General features: G+C 35.5%; 1 protein-coding gene across 1 annotated transcript; it reads right to left on the minus strand.

Annotated features, from left to right (window-relative positions):
• Positions 1-8,828: 8,828 nt before the first annotated feature.
• LOC130179429 (cysteine/serine-rich nuclear protein 1-like) lies at positions 8,829-15,999 on the minus strand. The gene is made up of 5 exons (XM_056392399.1): positions 15,871-15,999; positions 13,142-13,353; positions 11,711-11,973; positions 11,325-11,627; positions 8,829-10,381 (listed from the first exon to the last, which is right to left on the minus strand). The coding sequence occupies exons 2-5, from the start codon at positions 13,323-13,325 to the stop codon at positions 9,404-9,406; spliced, it is 1,728 nt and encodes a 575-aa protein (XP_056248374.1). The 5' UTR covers positions 13,326-13,353; positions 15,871-15,999; the 3' UTR covers positions 8,829-9,403.
• Positions 16,000-22,739: the final 6,740 nt, after the last annotated feature.

The raw sequence follows: 22,739 nt of genomic DNA on the forward strand, positions 1-22,739 counted from the left end.
TGACGTTTTTATGACTTTTTTTGCCATACTATAATATGATGTTTTTTTGACGTTTTATGCCATACTATACTATGACATTTTTTTATAATTTCATGCCACAATAAACTTTAAAGTATTTGGGCTTTTTTATGCCTTACTCTACCATTTTGTTTTATTCCTTATCATAATATTATGTTTTTATGCCCGTTTATGCCTTAAAATACTATGATGTTTTTTTGACGTTTTATGCCATACTATACTATGACGATTTTTCATAATTTTATGCCATACTATATTATGAAATTTTTTGGCATTTTTATGCCTTACTATACTATGTCGTTTTATTCCTTATCATATTATGATGTTTTTATGACTGTTTATGCCTTAAAACACTACAATATTTTTTGACATTTTATGCCATACAATACTATGATGCTTTTTGACATTTTTATGCCATACTATACTATGACATTTTTTGGCATTTTTATGCCTTACTATACTATGTCGTTTTATTCCTTATCATACTATGATGTTTTTATGACTGTTTATGCCTTAAAATACTATGATGTTTTTTTGACGTTTTATGCCATACTATACTATGAAATTTTTTTTATAATTTCATGCCACAATAAACTTTAAAGTATTTGGCTTTTTTATGCCTCACTCTACCATTTTGTTTTATTCCTTATCATAATATGATGTTTTTATGCCGTTTATGCCTTAAAATACTATGATGTTCATTTAACGTTTTATGCCATACTATACTATGACAATTTTTCATAATTTTATGCCATTCTATATTATGAAATTTTTGGGCATTTTTATGCCTTACTATACTATGTCGTTTTATTCCTTATCATACTATGATGTTTTTATGACTGTTTATGCCTTAAAATACTATGATGTTCATTTAACGTTTTATGCCATACTATACTATGACATTTTTTGTATAATTTCGTGCCACAATAAACTTTAAGGTTTTTTGGCATTTTTATGCCTTACTCTACTATTTTGTTTTATTCCTAATCATAATATGATGTATTTATGACTGTTTATGCCTTAAAACACTATAATATTTTTTGACGTTTTATGCCATACTATACTATGACAATTTTTCATAATTTTATGCCATACTATACTATGACATTTTTTGGCATTTTTATGCCTTACTATACTATGACGTTTTTATCACTTTTTATGCCTTACTATAATATGTTGTTTTTATGAATTTTTATGCCTTACTATACTATGACGTTTTTATGACTTTTTTTGCCATACTATAATATGATGTTTTTTTGACGTTTTATGCCATACTATACTATGACATTTTTTTTATAATTTCATGCCACAATAAACTTTAAAGTATTTGGGCTTTTTTATGCCTTACTCTACCATTTTGTTTTATTCCTTATCATAATATTATGTTTTTATGCCCGTTTATGCCTTAAAATACTATGATGTTTTTTTGACGTTTTATGCCATACTATACTATGACGATTTTTCATAATTTTATGCCATACTATATTATGAAATTTTTTGGCATTTTTATGCCTTACTATACTATGTCGTTTTATTCCTTATCATATTATGATGTTTTTATGACTGTTTATGCCTTAAAACACTACAATATTTTTTGACATTTTATGCCATACAATACTATGATGCTTTTTGACATTTTTATGCCATACTATACTATGACATTTTTTGGCATTTTTATGCCTTACTATACTATGTCGTTTTATTCCTTATCATACTATGATGTTTTTATGACTGTTTATGCCTTAAAATACTATGATGTTTTTTTGACGTTTTATGCCATACTATACTATGAAATTTTTTTTATAATTTCATGCCACAATAAACTTTAAAGTATTTGGGCTTTTTTATGCCTCACTCTACCATTTTGTTTTATTCCTTATCATAATATGATGTTTTTATGCCCGTTTATGCCTTAAAATACTATGATGTTCATTTAACGTTTTATGCCATACTATACTATGACATTTTTTGGCATTTTTATGCCATGTTGTACTGTGATGTTTTTTGGCATTTTTATGCCTTACTATACTATTTTGTTTAATTCCTTATCATAATATGATGTTTTTATGACTGTTTATGCCTTAAAATACTATGATGTTTTTTTGACGTTTTATGCCATGCTATACTATGACGATTTTTCATGATTTTATGCTATACTATACTATGACGTTTTTTGGCATTTTTATGCCTTACTATACTATGACGTTTTTATCACTTTTTATGCCTTACTATAATATGTTGTTTTTATGAATTTTTATGCCTTACTATACTATGACGTTTTTATGACTTTTTTTGCCATACTATAATATGATGTTTTTTTGACGTTTTATGCCATACTATACTATGACATTTTTTTTATAATTTCATGCCACAATAAACTTTAAAGTATTTGGGCTTTTTTATGCCTTACTCTACCATTTTGTTTTATTCCTTATCATAATATTATGTTTTTATGCCCGTTTATGCCTTAAAATACTATGATGTTTTTTTGACGTTTTATGCCATACTATACTATGACATTTTTTGTATAATTTCGTGCCATTCTATATTATGAAATTTTTTGGCATTTTTATGCCTTACTATACTATGTCGTTTTATTCCTTATCATATATGATGTTTTTATGACTGTTTATGCCTTAAAACACTATAATATTTTTTGACATTTTATGCCATACAATACTATGATGCTTTTTGACATTTTTATGCCATACTATACTATGACATTTTTTGGCATTTTTATGCCTTACTATACTATGTCGTTTTATTCCTTATCATACTATGATGTTTTTATGACTGTTTATGCCTTAAAATACTATGATGTTTTTTTGACGTTTTATGCCATACTATACTATGACATTTTTTTTATAATTTCATGCCACAATAAACTTTAAAGTATTTGGGCTTTTTTATGCCTTACTCTACCATTTTGTTTTATTCCTTATCATAATATTATGTTTTTATGCCCGTTTATGCCTTAAAATACTATGATGTTTTTTTGACGTTTTATGCCATACTATACTATGACGATTTTTCATAATTTTATGCCATACTATATTATGAAATTTTTTGGCATTTTTATGCCTTACTCTACTATTTTGTTTTATTCCTTATCGTAATATGATGTATTTATGACTGTTTATGCCTTAAAACACTATAATATTTTTTGACGTTTTATGCCATACTATACTATGACATTTTTTGTATAATTTCGTGCCACAATAAGCTTTAAGGTTTTTTGGCATTTTTATGCCTTACTCTACTATTTTGTTTTATTCCTAATCATAATATGATGTATTTATGACTGTTTATGCCTTAAAACACTATAATATTTTTTGACGTTTTATCCCTTACTATACTATGACATTTTTATGCCATATTATACTATGACGTTTTTATCACTTTTTATGCCTTACTATACTATGTCGTTTTTATGAATTTTTATGCCCTATTATACTATGACGTTTTTATGACTTTTTATGCCATACTATAATATGATATTTTAATTCATTTTTATGCCTTATTATTCTATAACGTTTTTTATGACTTTTTATGCCATACCATACTATGATGTTTTTATGAATTTTTATGCATTAATATACTATGACGTTTTTATGCCATACTATACTATGTCGTTTTATTCCTTATCATAATATGATGTATTTATGACTGTTTATGCCTTAAAACACTACAATATTTTTTGACATTTTTATGCCATACTATAATATGATATTTTAATTAATTTGTATGCCTTATTATTCTATAACGTTTTTATGACTTTTTATGCCTTACTATACTATGACGTTTTTATGCGTTTTATGCCTTATTATACTATGACGTTTTTATGACTTTTTATGCCTTACTATACTATGACGTTTTTATGACTTTTTATGCCATACTATATTATGACGTTTTTATGATTTACTATAATGTTGTTTTTATGCCATACTATATTATGAAATTTTTTGGCATTTTTATGCCTTACTATACTATGTCGTTTTATTCCTTATCATACTATGATGTTTTTATGACTGTTTATGCCTTAATATACTATGACGTTTTTATGACTTTTTATGCCTTACTATACTATGTCGTTTTATGCCTTATCATATTATGATGTTTTTATGACTGTTTATGCCTTAAAACACTATAATATTTTTTGACAGTTTTATGCCATACAATACTATGATGCTTTTTGACATTTTTATGCCATACTATACTATGACATTTTTTGGCATTTTTATGCCTTACTATACTATGTCGTTTTATTCCTTATCATACTATGATGTTTTTATGACTGTTTATGCCTTAAAATACTATGATGTTTTTTTGACGTTTTATGCCATACTATACTATGAAATTTTTTTTATAATTTCATGCCACAATAAACTTTAAAGTATTTGGGCTTTTTTATGCCTCACTCTACCATTTTGTTTTATTCCTTATCATAATATGATGTTTTTATGCCCGTTTATGCCTTAAAATACTATGATGTTCATTTAACGTTTTATGCCATACTATACTATGACATTTTTTGTATAATTTCGTGCCATTCTATATTATGAAATTTTTTGGCATTTTTATGCCTTACTATACTATGTCGTTTTATTCCTTATCATACTATGATGTTTTTATGACTGTTTATGCCTTAAAATACTATGATGTTTTTTTGACGTTTTATGCCATACTATACTATGAAATTTTTTTTATAATTTCATGCCACAATAAACTTTAAAGTATTTGGGCTTTTTTATGCCTCACTCTACCATTTTGTTTTATTCCTTATCATAATATGATGTTTTTATGCCCGTTTATGCCTTAAAATACTATGATGTTCATTTAACGTTTTATGCCATACTATACTATGACATTTTTTGTATAATTTCGTGCCATTCTATATTATGAAATTTTTTGGCATTTTTATGCCTTACTATACTATGTCGTTTTATTCCTTATCATACTATGATGTTTTTATGACTTTTTGTGCCTTATTATACTATGTCCTTTTTTTGACTTTTCATGCCTTAATATACTATGTCGTTTTTATGCGCTTTATGCAATACTATACTATGACGTTTTTATGATTTACTATAATGTTGTTTTTATGCCATACTATATTATGACGTTTTTTATGCCTTATTATACTATGTCCTTTTTATGACTTTTCATGCCTTAATATACTATGACGTTTTTATGCGTTTTATGCCTTACTATACTATGACATTTTTATGCCTTATTATACTATGACGTTTTTATCACTTTTTATGCCATACTATAATATGATATTTTAATTAATTTGTATGCCTTATTATTCTATAACGTTTTTTATGACTTTTTATGCCATACTATACTATGATGTTTTTATGAATTTTTATGCATTAATATACTATGACGTTTTTATGCCATACTATACTATGACGTTTTTATCACTTTTTATGCCTTACTATACTATGTCATTTTTATGAATTTTTATGCCTTACTATACTATGACGTTTTTATGACTTTTCATGCCTTACTATACTATGTCATTTTTATGACTTTTTATGCCTTATTATACTTTGACTTTTTTCTGACTTTTTATGCCATACTATACTATGATGTTTTTATGAATTTTTATGCCTTACTATACTATGACGTTTTTATGATTTACTATAATGTTGTTTTTATGCCATACTATACTATGACGTTTTTATAACTTTTTATGCCTTATTATACTATGACTTTTTTATGACTTTTCATGCCTTAATATACTATGACGTTTTTATGACTTTTCATGCCTTACTATACTATGACGTTTTTATCACTTTTTATGCCTTACTATAATATGTTGTTTTTATGAATTTTTATGCCTTACTATACTATGACGTTTTTATGACTTTTTTTGCCATACTATAATATGATGTTTTTTTGACGTTTTATGCCATACTATACTATGACTTTTTTTTTTTAATTTCATGCCACAATAAACTTTAAAGTATTTGGGCTTTTTTATGCCTTACTCTACCATTTTGTTTTATTCCTTATCATAATATGATGTTTTTATGCCCGTTTATGCCTTAAAATACTATGATGTTTTTTTGACGTTTTATGCCATACTATACTATGACATTTTTTGTATAATTTCGTGCCACAATAAACTTTAAGGTTTTTTGGCATTTTTATGCCTTACTCTACTATTTTGTTTTATTCCTTATCATAATATGATGTATTTATGACTGTTTATGCCTTAAAACACTATAATATTTTTTGACGTTTTATGCCATACTATACTATGACGATTTTTCATAATTTTATGCTGTACTATATTATGAAATTTTTTGGCATTTTTATGCCTTACTATACTATGTCGTTTTATTCCTTATCATATTATGATGTTTTTATGACTGTTTATGCCTTAAAACACTATAATATTTTTTGACATTTTATGCCATACAATACTATGACATTTTTTGGCATTTTTATGCCTTACTTTACTATTTTGTTTTATTCCTTATCATAATATGATGTATTTATGACTGTTTATGCCTTAAAACACTATAATATTTTTTGACGTTTTATGCCATACTATACTATGACGATTTTTCATAATTTTATGCCATACTATATTATGAAATTTTTTGGCATTTTTATGCCTTACTATACTATGTCGTTTTATTCCTTATCATACTATGATGTTTTTATGACTGTTTATGCCTTAAAATACTATGATGTTCATTTAACGTTTTATGCCATACTATACTATGACATTTTTTGTATAATTTCGTGCCACAATAAGCTTTAAGGTTTTTTGGCATTTTTATGCCTTACTCTACTATTTTGTTTTATTCCTAATCATAATATGATGTATTTATGACTGTTTATGCCTTAAAACACTATAATATTTTTTGACGTTTTATGCCTTACTATACTATGACATTTTTATGCCATATTATACTATGACGTTTTTATCACTTTTTATGCCTTACTATACTATGTCGTTTTTATGAATTTTTATGCCCTATTATACTATGACGTTTTTATGACTTTTTATGCCATACTATAATATGATATTTTAATTCATTTTTATGCCTTATTATTCTATAACGTTTTTTATGACTTTTTATGCCATACCATACTATGATGTTTTTATGAATTTTTATGCATTAATATACTATGACGTTTTTATGCCATACTATACTATGACGTTTTTATGCGTTTTATGCCTTATTATACTTTGACTTTTTTATGACTTTTTGTGTCTTACTATACTATGTCGTTTTTATGCCATACTATACTATGATGTTTTTATGAATTGTTATGCCTCACTATACTATGACGTTTTTATGATTTACTATAATGTTGTTTTTATGCCATACTATACTATGACGTTTTTATAACTTTTTATGCCTTATTATACTATGACGTTTTTATGACTTTTCATGCCTTAATATACTATGACGTTTTTATGACTTTTCATGCCTTACTATACTATGACATTTTTATGCCATACTATACTATGTCGTTTTTATGCGCTTTATGCCTTACTATAATATGTTGTTTTTATGAATTTTTATGCCTTACTATACTATGACGTTTTTATGACTTTTTTTGCCATACTATACTATGATGTTTTTATGAATTTTTATGCCATACTATACTATGACGTTTTTATGATTTACTATAATGTTGTTTTTATGCCATACTATACTATGACGTTTTTATAACTTTTTATGCCTCATTATACTATGACTTTTTTATGACTTTTTGTGCCTTATTATACTATGTCCTTTTTTTTGACTTTTCATGCCTTACTATACTATGACGTTTTTATGACTTTTTATGCCTCATTATACTATGACGTTTTTATGACTTTTTATGCATTACTATACTATGTCGGTTTTTTTTTTATGCCTTACAATACTATGAAGTTTTTATGAATTTTTATGCCATATAATACAATGTTGTTTTTATTATTTTTCATGCCTTACTATACTGTCGTTTTTATGCGTTTTATGCCTTAATATACTATGTTGTTTTTATGCCATACTATACGATGCCTTTTTTTTTGCCTTTTATCCCTTACTATAATATGTCGTTTTAATGCCGTAGTATACTTTTACATTTTTATGCCTTTTATGCCTTACTTTACTATGTTGTCTTCATGCCTTACTAACTATAATGTTTTTATGACTTTTTTTGCCTAAATAAAGTATGTTGTTTTCATGACTTTTTTGTTCTCACACTACCATGACTTTTTCTATATCTTTTTATACCTTAATATACTGACATTTTTATGTTTTTTAAAGCTTTAATATACTATGCTGTTTTTATGAATCTTTATGCCTTACTATACTCTCTAGTTTTTATGCCTTACTACAATTTGACGTTGTTATGACTATTCATGCCCATGTCATTTTTTACTTTTTATGCCTTTAAAAAGTGCCTTACTATACTATGTTGTTGTTATTACTTTTCATGCCTTACTATTTTTTGTTTTCTTGACTTTTTATGCCTTACTATACAATGACCTTTTTATGCCTAAATATACTATGATTTATTCATTAGGCGGCACGGTGGTGTAGCTGTTAAAACTTTCACTTCCCAGTGAGAAGGTTCTGGGTTCGAATCCCGGTTCCGGGGCCTTTCTCTGTGGAGTTTTCATGTCCTCCCTGTGCCAATGTGCTCCGGCTCCTTCCCGCAGTCCAAAGACATTCACATTAGTTTTATTGGCGACTTCTAATGCCTTACGATACTATGACCTTTTATTGTGATGTCCTCTTTTCTTCACGACTCCTAAGAACCATTGATTGATAAATTACCACTCATCAAACAGATTTGATAACAATAAATAAAAATTCTTTCTTTTATTACTCCAATACAGACATTCTACACATATTGCATATTGAAGCATATAAGGGATAATCCACAATGAGCCAGGCAGTTATTAAAACTAATTCACAAAATGAAGGCTCTTACCATGAGTCAAAGTGGATTATCCTGCTTACACCACAGCCAGCTACCAGCAAAAAATAGCTGCTTTTATTGATATCTTGGGGAAATATGGCCATGAAATATTAACATTACTCATAAAAATTATTCAAAGCCTCCATTCATCAGTTTCCAATATTCTCAGTGGCTGTGGTACAAGAAGAAATTAAATAACATGTCATTATATAGAGTCAAAAAATAAAATAAAAAAACATGACATATATTAGATTACTCAGGTGTGATTTCTCTGACATAAAGGCAAATCATTTTAGGCGATAGAAAAAATATCCAGCTTGGAAAAATATTTCATCAATCATTCTTTGTACACTGAAATATTCTTACAAATATATAAAAGCAGTGCTCTTTACATGTAATTCTCTTATATGATATCATATATAGCGTTTTGTAATCCTTGAATCATCTATAAAAACTGATTATCTGTGACTGAATAAACCTGCTCTGGGCTCGGCTCAGTCAGGCCGATCAGAGACTCCAGGAGGTAGGTGCTCGACTCGTACTGTGGCAGGTTAACAGAGCTGAACAGCTGGAGATTGCAAAAGCTGTCTGGATGCCTGTGTCCTTTAAAAGAGCTGTGCACTGGTCCAGAGGGGTAGTCGCTGTCGAAGAACTCCAGGTCGGAGTCAGAGGACAGACTTAGGTCCATGTACATGCCTGATGAATAGTCAACGGTGGGGGAGGGGGTGTTTGGGAAGTCCTCAAGCGAGTCGTTGTCAAAGAAGTCTCTGGCCTGGTTTGCATTCTCATCGAGATAATCTGTCAGCGAGGTCCTGCTTATATTGTCTGTGAATGTGTTGGCTGTGGGTGGTCCCATACTGTCCGTAGTTGTGCTGTGTGGGGCAGAGTTGCCGCTGTGCTGTGTCGGGGGTTCTCCCATGTGCCTCAGCTGGCTACACATAGAGTCATCATTATTTCCACAGATACTAAGAGAACAGGGCAACCCTCCGTCAACTTCACGGAGAGTCTGACTGCCGGTGAGGCATCCTCTTGCATCAGAGTCAGAGGAAGAGCAGGAGGACTCAGTCATGTCGCTGCTGCAGCTGTTCTCCTCCACTACTAACCGCTCTGGGATGAAATGGAAGGAAGGAGTGGCAGGCAGGGTGAGAGAAAGACCATCTTCCTCCATGGTGAAAGCAAACGGGCAGCTCTTGTCCTGTGTATTCTGAACTGCATGAGCCTCATCCTGGTCCTCATGGTCCTCTGGAAGCGCTGTTTGGTCCTCTCGGCTCACTGTTTCATCTTGCAGTCGTTTCTCCAGCTCGAGTCTCATGACGGTGTGGATGTAATGGGTCTGCACTCGTCTGGAGTCGAACTCAATACGTCCATGAGTGTTTCCACAACCGTCTTTAGTGCAGCCACATGGGAAGTTGGAGCGGTCAACCTATGTGTGTCAAAGAAAGAGAGAGTTGTGGATACTCAAATACAACACAGAGTATGACAACATGATCTCAAGTTAATCACTGAAAGACAAATACAGCTCAAATGTGTTTTGGCTGCTAAATCATAAGGTTAGATAATGTTAGGTAAGAGAACAGTAACATTTGTTGTCTTAAAAAAAAAGTTCTATATTGGCTATTTATTACAGATATGTCATTTTGTTTTGTAAGAAAAAAACAAAAGCACAAAGTGGGGTGGGTGATATAATTGAAATCTTCAATACAGTATATGCAATATTATACCACAACACAGATATGTATTGAGAGAATCAATTGTTGTAAAATAACAATGTAGAAAGTAATGGATAAATGAAACACTAACAGTAGTTGTAACTTGGCCAAACTGACTTTGACAGTTCAATTGTATAAAAAAAAATATTGTGACATATGCTTTTATATAATCAATAGTGTTAAATAATATCCTGTTTCAAAATCAATTGAAATGGAACTTGATGGGTGGCGTCAATGAAGGGGATGTGGGCGTATGTTAGACAGAAGCACTGCTCTAATACACCCATATCCCATATGTCACAGTAAAGGGACAGCTACCACAGTGTAAAGGTACAATAAAATCTGGATTGGACAATTGGACAGATTGATATTGTTTTACAGTAGATTATATATTGAATTCAACTAAGCACCAAGGATAACTACTACTTTCCTTTCTTCATTAAACGAGCCTTCAACATGTGACTGATATACATGAGATGCTTAACTTGTAAATTGTAGTTAAAGGAGATTTAACAACAATTTCACATTCAAATCTGTTCAACTTTCAGATACAGAAAATGAAACATCAAACCTCCTCACTGTAAGATTTGCCTCAGTGACTTTTCATGGGCGAATCAAGTATATAATAAGCTTGTTATGTTGTGTTCAGTGTCATACCTGACACTTGATGCCTGCCAGACTGCATGCACAGGTCTCTGGCTCACAGAAGCCTTGGCAGTCGCATCCACATGCCTCTCTGGAGAGACGCAGGGCGTGAAGCTGCCTCTTCTCCTCCCGGTCAATGCGCTTCACCCCCGCCGCCTGCAGGAGCGCTTGCCGCTGTTTGGAGCTGTACGGCGGAAGGAGGCCTTCATCCTTCAGCTCAGCATCACTGACGTGGATGTCACTGTCGTCATCTGGGATTTGATCCACAGTGAACCTGTCTGCTTCTCGTTGGTCTATGGCCCCGCTGATGATGAGCTGGAATCAGAACAACAGGTACAGTAAGAAGACTGCTGCATGGACAAACAATGCAACTCATGTAAACATTTAAGCGCACTTACTTTGTTTTTCAGTGCGTTGAACCTCTCTTCTCTCAGTCTTTCTCTGAGCTTCTCTCTGCGTCTTTGCCGTTGCTCCAGTGCATGCTCTGCCACTGTGTACCTTTGGAGGGTGCTGTGCCTCTGCACCATGCCCAGGGTGGCACCTCCACGTCTGGGCACGCTGGTGAAGCCCTGGCAGCGTGGGAAACTGAACACCATCACCTGGTCGAAGCGCACGTTGCTCTGTGCGCCTCCAAGCCTGGGCCTCTTCAGGATGGACCGATCTGGTTGGGTTTGAAAGAGACACACAAAACATCAGAAAAAGTGAGGCACTGCCCGGTCCAGCTTTAAAGTGATCATCTGGTGCTTTAAAAAGTAAGAACATAACAATTACATTATCAGAAAACTAAAACATGTCATGATTACTTCTACTTTGCAGGTCTAAATGTTGTACAATATTATTGTCCTTGCTGAAAGTCAGTGTAGGAAGCTTCACAAACAACTCTCAAGTCCTACTCTGAGGTACTGTGGGGGTGATTTCAGTCCTAAGTTAACTTTCAGCACAACCCTAGATGTGATTCTTAGATATTTGCTAAATACAGGCCCATAACTTTGACACAGGCTTTGGTTTCTGTAGGTCTCTGAATGGCCACTAGGGGACACACTGGGTGTTTCACTTGAGTGACTTTGGTCATTAGTTCAACATAAGCGAGGAGAGGAAATACCAAGACAGGGGTCTTCTGGACAGACCAACAGCAGAGAGAGAACAGAGGTGAACCACGGTCTAACTGCTGGAGGTTTACCAGAATGTAATTAGACTCTTTCTGCCAGTTTAGTCGTTAATATCCATCAGGTTACTGTTTGGTTTGATAGTTTGGCTTCAACAAATTATCTTGACCTTCACACATAACTGAGGCTGAACTCTGGCTCCAGTAAACAACAGAGACCAGTTGACTAAGCTTTGTCTCAGCTGCTCTGTCCGTCTCAGCAGCTCCACACTGGGGCACTGTTTGAACCAGTTGTGAGACCTGGTAACAGACTCACATGAACAAGTGTAATACATGAGGTTTTAGAGTGTGCAACAATAAACTGCAGAATATAATGTCATTGCAAGCCTTGTGTGCAGCTTTGTGATCCCTGGGTAAGGACATTTGATAAGACTTGTTTAAAGGGACCTTGCAATTCAAATTGATTCCACACTGTGCTATTGCTCAGGCAAATGAGCTTCCACACAACCGGACAGAAAGTCCAGAGGCGAGTCGTTCTCGGTGCATTATCTAGAATGGCCCTAAGGTTAGCATTTTCATATCAGCAAGTTATAACAGTGCTGCTGCAGGCTGATAAGAGACACTCCTATAAAACACTGAAGGGAAAACGGACAGATAAAGAAGAGGTTTGCATTATTTGAAAGACAGGGAAAAGAAAACAGTGGTTGCTGGTTTGGAGACTCACTGGGTAAACTGGTGGGTGAAGAAAGGCTCCGATGGGTGAAATCCTGGTTGTCGGAGGAGCTGCTCTCACCGTCGGACTCCCACTCCGAGGAGGTGGGGGAGGAGAGGGAGGACGGAGGAGAGGAGGAGGAGTAGCGGGGATTGTCTTCTACCTCGGCAAACTTTCTCTTAAGGATGTCTCTCATTGTTTGGCTGTGGTGGTTGATATACAGTCTGCATGAACACAAAGACAAAAGGCGCATTGGTTTAAATATTTATCAATGCACAGATCAATACTCTAAAGACGCAAAGTCAGTGTTGGCTTCGTCTTAACAGCATTTGAGCCTTCCTAACCCAGGAACATGAAATGAGACATTATATAAGTCAATGAATTAATAATGGAATAACAAGTGAGCAACACAGCAGCGATGTTTCTGCTGTTGTTTGACAGACCCAATGTACACAGTCAAATAAAACATCTTTAGAAAGTGACAACTGCAGGAATGAGAGGATCTTTCCTGCTGAAAGCTGCTGCTCTGCTGGTTGAGTCAGTGTCAGGCAAAGAGTTTGTTTAGGCTAATCACAACTTTGATAGTGGTTATCCTAAAAGCTGAAGTGTGCAGATGTGGGCTGAAATCCAACTTTCGCTTACAACCAGCTGAGCACTTAAGAGAGAGTAAAAAAAAAATCAACAGCTCTTTTTTCCTTTCCCTGCAGAGTAATTAACATTCCACTGATGCCTCAAGTTTTTTGTGAAGAATACATGGAAACGGACCGTCCAATGGCTGTATGCTAAGGGGTGGGGGGGGTGTAATAGTTCAAGTGCCTGTTATTTTTGGATGTGAACATGGAAAATAAATCCAAACATGAGTAATTTCAGGGTTACAAACCTTAGCAGGGCTGCTGAAAGCTACTAAGTAAAGGAGAGTATGTTGTAAAAGAGAGTGATGAAAGGAAAGAAAAAGTGTTTTTTGCCTAGTCCAACCTAGTGTGTTACACAAGTTAAGCCGTATGTGTGTAGAAGCTGTTAATTAATTTTTTGAAACAATGGAGCCTGCTGCATGTAAGACCAACTGCTAACATTTGGTCTGAGGCTTCCTTGATTAAATGGCTCGGTCACGTAAATGTCAGAAAATAGAGAAGATCACATCATAATTTCCCTAAAGCCCAAATGTGTTGTTTTGTCCAAGCAACAATCCAAAACATAAAGATATTCTGTTAATATCATACAAGTCTAAAAAAAACTCAACAATCAATTATCACAATTTTCTGCTAATTGACAAATCCATTCAGTTTGAGCTGAGTTTAGAAAACAGTCAAATCTGTCTGAACTCATTCTTTAAAGACCGAAATAATCAGAATCTAACTTGAACTCTTCTTTCCCAACAATCAGAGCTATTTGACCTCAGGATGTTTAATCTCCATTATGATCCAATAGGCAACAGTACTACAAGCAGCTGACCAGGATTCAGAGTGACCTCCCCTCAAGTCCCAGAGAGGAAGGGAAGGGACCGTTCGGCCTGGCACGAGTCACTGAAAACAGCACAGCATGTGCATTTTCTAAAAGACAGAGTGCACCAGGTAAAACAATGACATTGCTTCTGGTCAGAAAAAAGCAGAAGGAACCGCTGACTCAAAAAAACAAGGGGTTTCTGATTGTCTGTATTAAGCAAATATTCAAAAACCAATGAGGCTGCATGTGTGTGCATGTGTGTGTGCGTGCGTGTGTGTGTGTGCGTGTGTGTGCGTGCGTGTGTGTGTGTGCGTGTGTGTGTGTGTGCACTCAGAGCAAAAAAACTTCCTGGATCCATCAGCGAATAAGAGGTGAAACAAGAGACAGCTTATTGTGCCATTCCACTGTTTACACAGTAGAAGCCTCTGCTCCATAGACAGCGAGGTGTAGAGGGATTTATCTGTACTGAAAACACATGTGCACGTTTGTTCAAAGTAACTAAAGTTAAAATGACAGTGTTTCTAATTAAATCAGCATTGCAGTATCTCCCTCTTGCCCCAATTATATCACATGTATTACATTTAATATCTGACAGAGTAAAAGACTTTACAGTACATGTAGGTATCCACTGAGACCACATCAATAATTTAAAGGTTCAAAGCAGCAGCAGCACAGGGTGCGTGTGCGCGTTCACGAGGAGCTATACTGCATAAATGTACAAAAGTAGTTCAGATTAAGCGTTTTTATAGTGACACTATTGGGAAAAACCTACTAAGACGCATTTACAGTAATTTCACTACTGTGTTCAGGCAACTCGCTTGAAATCCCTACAGGAATGTAACGTGGATGTCACACTGAGGTTTCATTGGAGATGAGTCGTTTCCTGTTTGGCATAATACCAGTCATTAGGCAGCTGACCTCTTCACCCCTCGTGGAGACACACGGCGACCACGTCAAGCGACAATGATAACACTGACTGACCCCCCCGTCTGCCAGCTTTCTGTACAGGCAGCCACAGTCTCATTTACAGCAGAGCAAACTTCCTCTGCCACTAAAGTTTGTCTTAATATTGGTACTAATTTTCATAAAAGTATTAATGTGAAATATTAACAGTATTTGAGTATTTGTCCAATAAATGCCTAAATTCCACAGTAAGATAGGCAATTTTTTTCTAGATAAACATATACGAAGTTTTAACCATAAAAGATGATAAGGTGATTATATAAACTAATTACTAACAAACATTACACACCAACATAGGACCAGTACAGTGACTTTACGTTATTTAACCTACTTACCAGGAAGTAAAAGGCTGCATAATAACAACGAAGGCTGAAATTTACACGAAGTTATGGGTCTTGTCCACAGTCCAGCCAGCTGAGCATTGTGAGTCCCTCTGTGTTTATGTGAAGCTACACAGTAGTACTAGTGTGAACATGAGAGGACTGGCTGGGAGCTGCCAAAGACTCAACGTGTAGAGGCAAGATAGTTCACCCCTCGGAACCGCCACAGACGTCACACATGCGCCCAACGGTCGGTATAGCTAGCTATATAGCTAGCTATATTTCCTGAAGTTATTTATGTTGGAAAAAGTCAGACATAAGCTAGGTTGTTTGTATAAAAGGCTACATGATTGTACAACTCATGAAACAGCAACAACGTTTTTGACTGATTTAAACACATCAAAAGGCTATCATTAAACCTAGCTACAGGCAGTGACCACGGCTAGTCTGGTCAAATCATCCGAACCTCGTCCGGACCAAAACAACCAAACTTAACACATTACAGCTTCAAAAATCAAACATATTATAAACTGCTATTTAAACTACCGTAGCTAACATCTGCCAATGACATATGCTCTTGTTAGATGGCTAATCTGCCCAAACAAAACCGCCAGTACTTGGGATGGGGCGGTGATTCATCTTGCTTCGCATCCTCTCTGCAGCTCCCCTGTCTGTCTTGACGCAGGCGGTGACACAATCAGAGGCAGGAGACGCTCATGACTGACGCCGCTGCCCACAGATTCCTGAGTACTGCGCTCACACTGCGTAGTTATAACAATGATGTGATGGTAAATAAATCACATGTAGAGTTCCAGCAGGTGATTATCATCAGAGGGTAATCAGGCTCCATTATAAACGTGTAAGGCCACATGTAATGGCATGGGAGGGGTTATAACTTGTTTGTTTTATTGTTTGAGTGGCATGTAACTTGGGACATTTCATTTTTATCCAGTCAAACAAAATAAACTCTAGAGGGTGGACAAAATGACGAGAACACCCGCTGTAAAATAGAATAAAATTCAGTGGTATTTCAATTTCAACATTAGTGGTTACATTTCACAATGTATTCAGTTGTCTGCAGGTTTCCTGTTTTTATGGCCTTTCTTTGTTTCCATAGACTGTATGCTCTTTTCTGTCTGTGGAAATTGCTTTCAAACCTAATCATATGTTGACCAGACCTCCATTACAGGTGACACATACTCCTTGGTATTTATCTTACCGTAATATGACTCAGAGGTGTTCCTCAGTAATTATGATTTTATTCTGACACTCCTAAACTGCAGGAACTCCCTGAGGCGTAGAGGAGCTGTATATGGGCAGGATTATGGCCTTTGGTATAAAGCTTTTGCCTCTCCTGCTCAAGGAAAAAATCCTCCTCCCTGCTTCCACGCTTTACTCCATTTCTTATAAACAGATGTTGTCATAAATTAAAGTTTGTCCATGCACACACTCATTTTGAAGTTTTTTTTTTTTTCAGAGAGTCTACAGAGTGAGAAAAAGCAAAGGGACGGGATTAACATTCCAGTGTCTCTGCTTTTAAAGATAATCATAGGCTACTCTGTGTCCCCGACTGGGAGGAAAATGAAGCTCTGCGCACACAGAGAGGCAAACAAGCAGAGCATCAGATCAACAGATGGACAGACAGATGAACGGAGAGACAGACAAGTCTATAATACTCTTGAGATTAAGCTTTGACCCCTGTGTTGATACACATCAGCGCATCAGTGAGGAGTCAAACAAAAACTGCACTAATACTGAAATACCTGTTGGTACAAATGCTCTGGCTGGAGGTAGCACTGCCTGTCCCGAACTCAGCGCTCAGTGGAAGAGTGTTAGGAGGACTGTGACCCACTTTGACCCACTTTGGCACGGATCACTATAGTGCATGTGTGTTTCCTATTCCACTGATCTGGGTGGGTAGTAAACACCAGCAGGAAAGGAAAGATTTAATACACAGTAAACAGTACATAAATAAATAATTCATAATAATAATCTTTTATTTGAGGCTCAAACTTGGACTGGTTATAGATAAGTATAAAGATCTTATTGAGAGTATTTCATGTGAGGTAGATTTTGCAGCTTGAGGGTACATTCAGTCTGTGTCTGGTCTCTGAGATCTCAGAGCGACTTACTCATAACACATGATCAAAGTGCTCCGTGAGGCTGCGGGCTATTTATAGAACAATCACACTGCGTGGACTAAAATACATTTGTGCAATACAGTTGGAGTTTCCTGTTCCCTTTGCTGGCTGTTACCACGCACAGTGTGACTTTGTTTGTAGTGTGTCCGGAGGTTGGTCCAGGACTCTGCCAGTCCACACTAGCGGAGAAGGAGATGAGTCATGGATGGATAATTTATATTTCACTTGAAGAGCACTGCAATGGTCATTTTGAGTTTAGCACAATAATTCTCTCTTAATTTACTGTGTTTATTCACCGTATCAAAGTCTGACTGACCCACTTTCCAAACCTGATTTCTCTACATTTTTTTTTTCCAATTTTAATTCCATTCACGTCACGTAAATAATAATGGAGAAACGACATATTGCGCCACAATGCCCATTATGTCAGAGCTGCTTTCCACAATGTTGTCACCCACTCATATTCTGTGTCTGACAGATGATCCTGTCTCACATCTGCCTCGCAACTGTCAGAGAACAGTGAGAGTAAACTATCGCTGCGCTTTCAGACCAGAGTCCATGTTACACAACTTATGGTTAACCTACATTCTGGCAGCCTCTCAGGTTGCTGCCACTGGCTTTTCTGGCCCCGTTTTCTTAGTCAAGCTGTGCCAGCAATGGCCCACATACAGCAATACACTGACAGAGTTTAACAAAGCTTCAGGCATGTGAAACTGTGCCCCAGTTTCTCCTTTCTTCCTGTGGATTCTATCTCAGGGATTTACCCCCCTTTTAAAGACCTCTCTCAGTTTTCCTGGGCATGACAGGAAGTATCAGGTATTGTTGTTCCTTTCCAGTCCGGTAGTAATGTAAGGTGCCAACTCGAGCCACATGCTACCTGGGGATTGTGTTGTTTTCCTGATACATACTTCCTTGATGGATATGATAGATAGCAGTGACAGAAGAAGTACACATACTAGTTTGATAAATGTGCTGCAGCTGGTGTGTTATTTCCCCACATGGATCATTAAAGGTTTATGGTTTCTAATAGAAACATCATAATTTATTTTAAATTTCATTTTGTATTATTAATCTGAATCTGTGCATAGATAGATAGATAGATAGATAGATAGATAGATATGATTCACTTCCTCATGATATAAAGAAATGGAGAACTTAATCCTACGTCACGTTTGCCTCGTTCTCTCAGTCGTTGATGTCTTCCTCCACAGCCGCTCTCAGGGAGATGTCACATCAACACGTTTCCTCCTTCATCCTTCACACCGCCTCTGATGTCATATAGTGACGGTCACCATGGTCACAGGGGTAAATAAAGCCCAGCCAATTCTATTTCAGAGGGTGGAAAGGCAGTGAATCATTATGTTTGTCTTCATCATTATCATCATCATCATCATCATCTTTGCATTCATCATTTTTTTACGTCAGTGGTGTCATCTTATCTATTTAAATGATGATATCTGTGTCTGAGGCAGTAACGTCAGGTTTCTAGTTTTAAATTGTTCAGGGTTTGACATTTAAGCCATACGACGAGCTACAAGCAGATCACTTTCCTACAGAATTCAGGTCTTTAGTTGTTTATCAGTGCAGGAAAACTCTTCACTCTCACGTTGTTTTTCCAATATCTAACGGTTAATCTTTGTGCAAATGCCCTGCAACTATTATTGCATTGAGATTCTAATGTTACTGAATTTATTATTGGTGCACAAAATATGTGATGTCCTTCTTCCCTCCATCCAAATGAGATCCGCTGCCAGTTAGCAGCCCTGTGAGAAGAGTACAAATAAAACAGCACAGACAGAAATCTGGTAAAATACCCAAAAATGTTCGAACATTGGCAAAAAATGTTGTGTTCATGAAGAAGCCCATTGTTCGTGGTTAAAAGCTCATATCAAAATAAGGTTTCCAGGGGCTTTAAACCGAACTGTGTGCCAAACCTATCAAAGAGATACCAATCTCACTTTCCCCCACTGAGGAAATGCCATCAAATAAAGACTTAAGATAAAATTTCACGACAGTGACACCTTAAGTGATTATGTCAACTGCCATCCTTTTGTATTAATTCAGGGGGTGACACCAGAGAACTTCCAGTGACACCCTAATGGCAAGTCCTGGCCTTATGCCAGTTGTACATCTGACTAATCCTGGGCCTCATCCAGGGGAAATATCGTATCTCTGTAGAAGAGCTTGTCAGGCAACAACAACCTGGAGTCCTGAGGGCTGCTCTCTGTGCAACATGTAGCCTGAAAAATTGATATGAAAGAGATCTATGCTATAATGGCGAGTAACCTGCATAGTGTGCATGAACTGCAATACTGTATAATTCAAATGCCTTCACTTAACAGCCTTGTCATTGCTAGAAACAGTAAGGCTCAAAGCTGCTACACTCATACTCTAAGGCAATGTACTGAAGATGTGCCATTTTATTAACTAATATAATTTTATTTTTTATATTTTCATAATATATGGACAATTATACCCATTAAATCCTTGTAAAACATCCTCCATGTGTGATCACCTTTACAGTATTCTTGCAAAAGCGAGTCAAGCTGCAACCCAAAGAGCAAAGTAGGTTACACAACTACAGTTTTCAACAGAAGTGATCTTATCTGACTCTGCATGTGAGCAGTGCAAGCTGTAACAGCAAAGCAGCTGTGTGATTGGGTTTGACATTCCCCCTTCAACAATGAGCCTGTTGTCAACATCAGCCAGAGAGCTGTGGTGACCTTTCTTACAAACTCACAAACTGGCCTGTGTGATGCAATCTGGACTTAAAAGACATTTTCCCCTGAAGCAACATAGTAAAATGTATCAGTGGGCAGAGATGTATATCTGTTTATGTCTCTGCTTTGGCAGTTTTATTATGCATTCACAACTACAGACTAACCAAACTGTGAGTGTGCACAGTGTGTGTTCCTGTTGTCATTGTGCCACTGATTGCGTTTGGCTGTCAGCCCTGCAGTGGGAGCTCCTGTGCTCTCTGAGCTCCAGCACAGTGTACTCTGCTGTTGGTGTTGGCTGTCACATGTGGCTCCATGTGAGGCTTTCACAGGAGCACGCAGCAGCAGCAGCAGCAGCAGCAGCAGGAGGAGGAGGAAGGAGACCTGCTCTGTTCTCAGCTGTTCAGGCCAGTACTGACTGTTCTGTGGAGCCGTGTGGGTGAGACTGTCCGACTCCCCCGTCCCTCCCCTCCACACTCAATCCCTCACTGATTGCCTCTCTTCCATTGCAGCTGGCAAAACACGTGCATTAAAGGGTGACAATACAACAGTATCTTCTACTATCATAGATTTCTGAATCTGAAAGCAGTATTGTGTATTGTGATACTTTAAAGTTGCATTGCATGTGTATGAACAAATGCAATCCAACAATCCTTTGGTATTGCAAATAGCTGCCATATATACATGTGCACTCACCTGATATATAACTATAACAACATGTTCTGTCAACATGCTGGCAGCTATGATGCCCTTTGACCACATTTTTGTAGATGGGAGGAGGCGTGTTGCTCTGGTGCCATCTCCTGGCTCTTAAATGATATTGAGAAAAAAATCAATACTGTTTTTTCTTTTTACATGAGGGAATGAATAAACCATTTTTCTCCACTGGAGGTCGACATGACAAAAGCTCATGAGAAACAATGTGAATGATGACAATGCCAATGTTTCTAAGAATTTTTAAAAGGAGCTTTAATACAAAACATAAAAGTGGCAGCTAAGTCACCAGCAAAAAACAGCCTGTAAAATCTGATAGCACTTGCATTAACTGATTTTTTTATTTTTTTGCCCACTTGGGGACAGCAGAAACGATAAACACAACATTGATTACTTATCGGCATATAGTTTGATATGGCTAATTTGTTAGCAAATCTTCTATATACACAGATACAGAGCAACAATAACATTAATTTGGAGTCCGGTCTCTGTCCACCTGAAAAATTTAAGCTCCTTTTAGTTCTGTTTTTGCTTTCCACCAACTCCTGAGGAAACTATCGGGCTCTTTAGCTGCTAAATGCTCCATTATGTTCACTAGCTTGTCATTAGGTAGCTAGTGGTTATAGGTTATAGGTTCAACACTGTGTGATACCTAACCATTGATCCATTGTTAACATGAAAATATTGATTATAGCAGCTATAATGTTGCTATAAATAAACACCACACTACAAACAACAAAGCTAGCACGAAGTAACTGCTAGCTATAGATGTTAGCTTAAATTAGCTTCTTCATTTTTTTTTTTTACAACAAATAACCAGTTAAAGATAAAAACACTGTGCCATATATTAACAGGGACGTATATAATTATTTATATTGCGGTTGTGTACACTTTATTCACCTGCAAACACAGAAAAGCCCAGTCATAGATTAATACAGGCCTTGTAGCTCTATGCTATCATGATTTGTGACTATTGCGCATTCAGACAGCTGCTAGTCATCTAATGGTAAAAACTCACCCTAGAGTTGCTTTTTGTGAGCTTAGGTGAGCTTTCAATTTTAATTTTAATTTCATTCTTTAAATGTCATTTTATCCTGAATTAAAGGAACTGTAATTGTCAGATTTTAGAGTGTAATATATGCATTGTAAACTGTTGTATACTAGTGAATCTTTAAGACAGTTAATGGTTACCTCATGTTTCCTGTGTCAAAGAAAAGTAAAAAATAAAATATAAAGTTCCCTTTGATTTATTGGTGTATAAACTTCATGTGGCAACAGTCTGGCAGAATTATAACTTCACAGTTTGAGCACT

Source organism: Seriola aureovittata, chromosome 12 (genome assembly GCF_021018895.1).
Source record: "Seriola aureovittata isolate HTS-2021-v1 ecotype China chromosome 12, ASM2101889v1, whole genome shotgun sequence".
NCBI classification, from domain to species: Eukaryota; Metazoa; Chordata; class Actinopteri; order Carangiformes; family Carangidae; genus Seriola; species Seriola aureovittata.

Bases quoted from the DNA above. Each gene is read 5' to 3' on its own strand.
- LOC130179429 (XM_056392399.1), bottom strand. From the start codon at position 13,325: ATGAGAGACATCCTTAAGAGAAAGTTTGCCGAGGTAGAAGACAATCCC. The intron at 11,974-13,141 runs GTGAGTCTCCAA...AAACCCAACCAG, and splicing joins TTCACCCACCAGTTTACCCA to ATCGGTCCATCCTGAAGAGG. The intron at 11,628-11,710 runs GTAAGTGCGCTT...TTCTGATTCCAG, and splicing joins TCAACGCACTGAAAAACAAA to CTCATCATCAGCGGGGCCAT.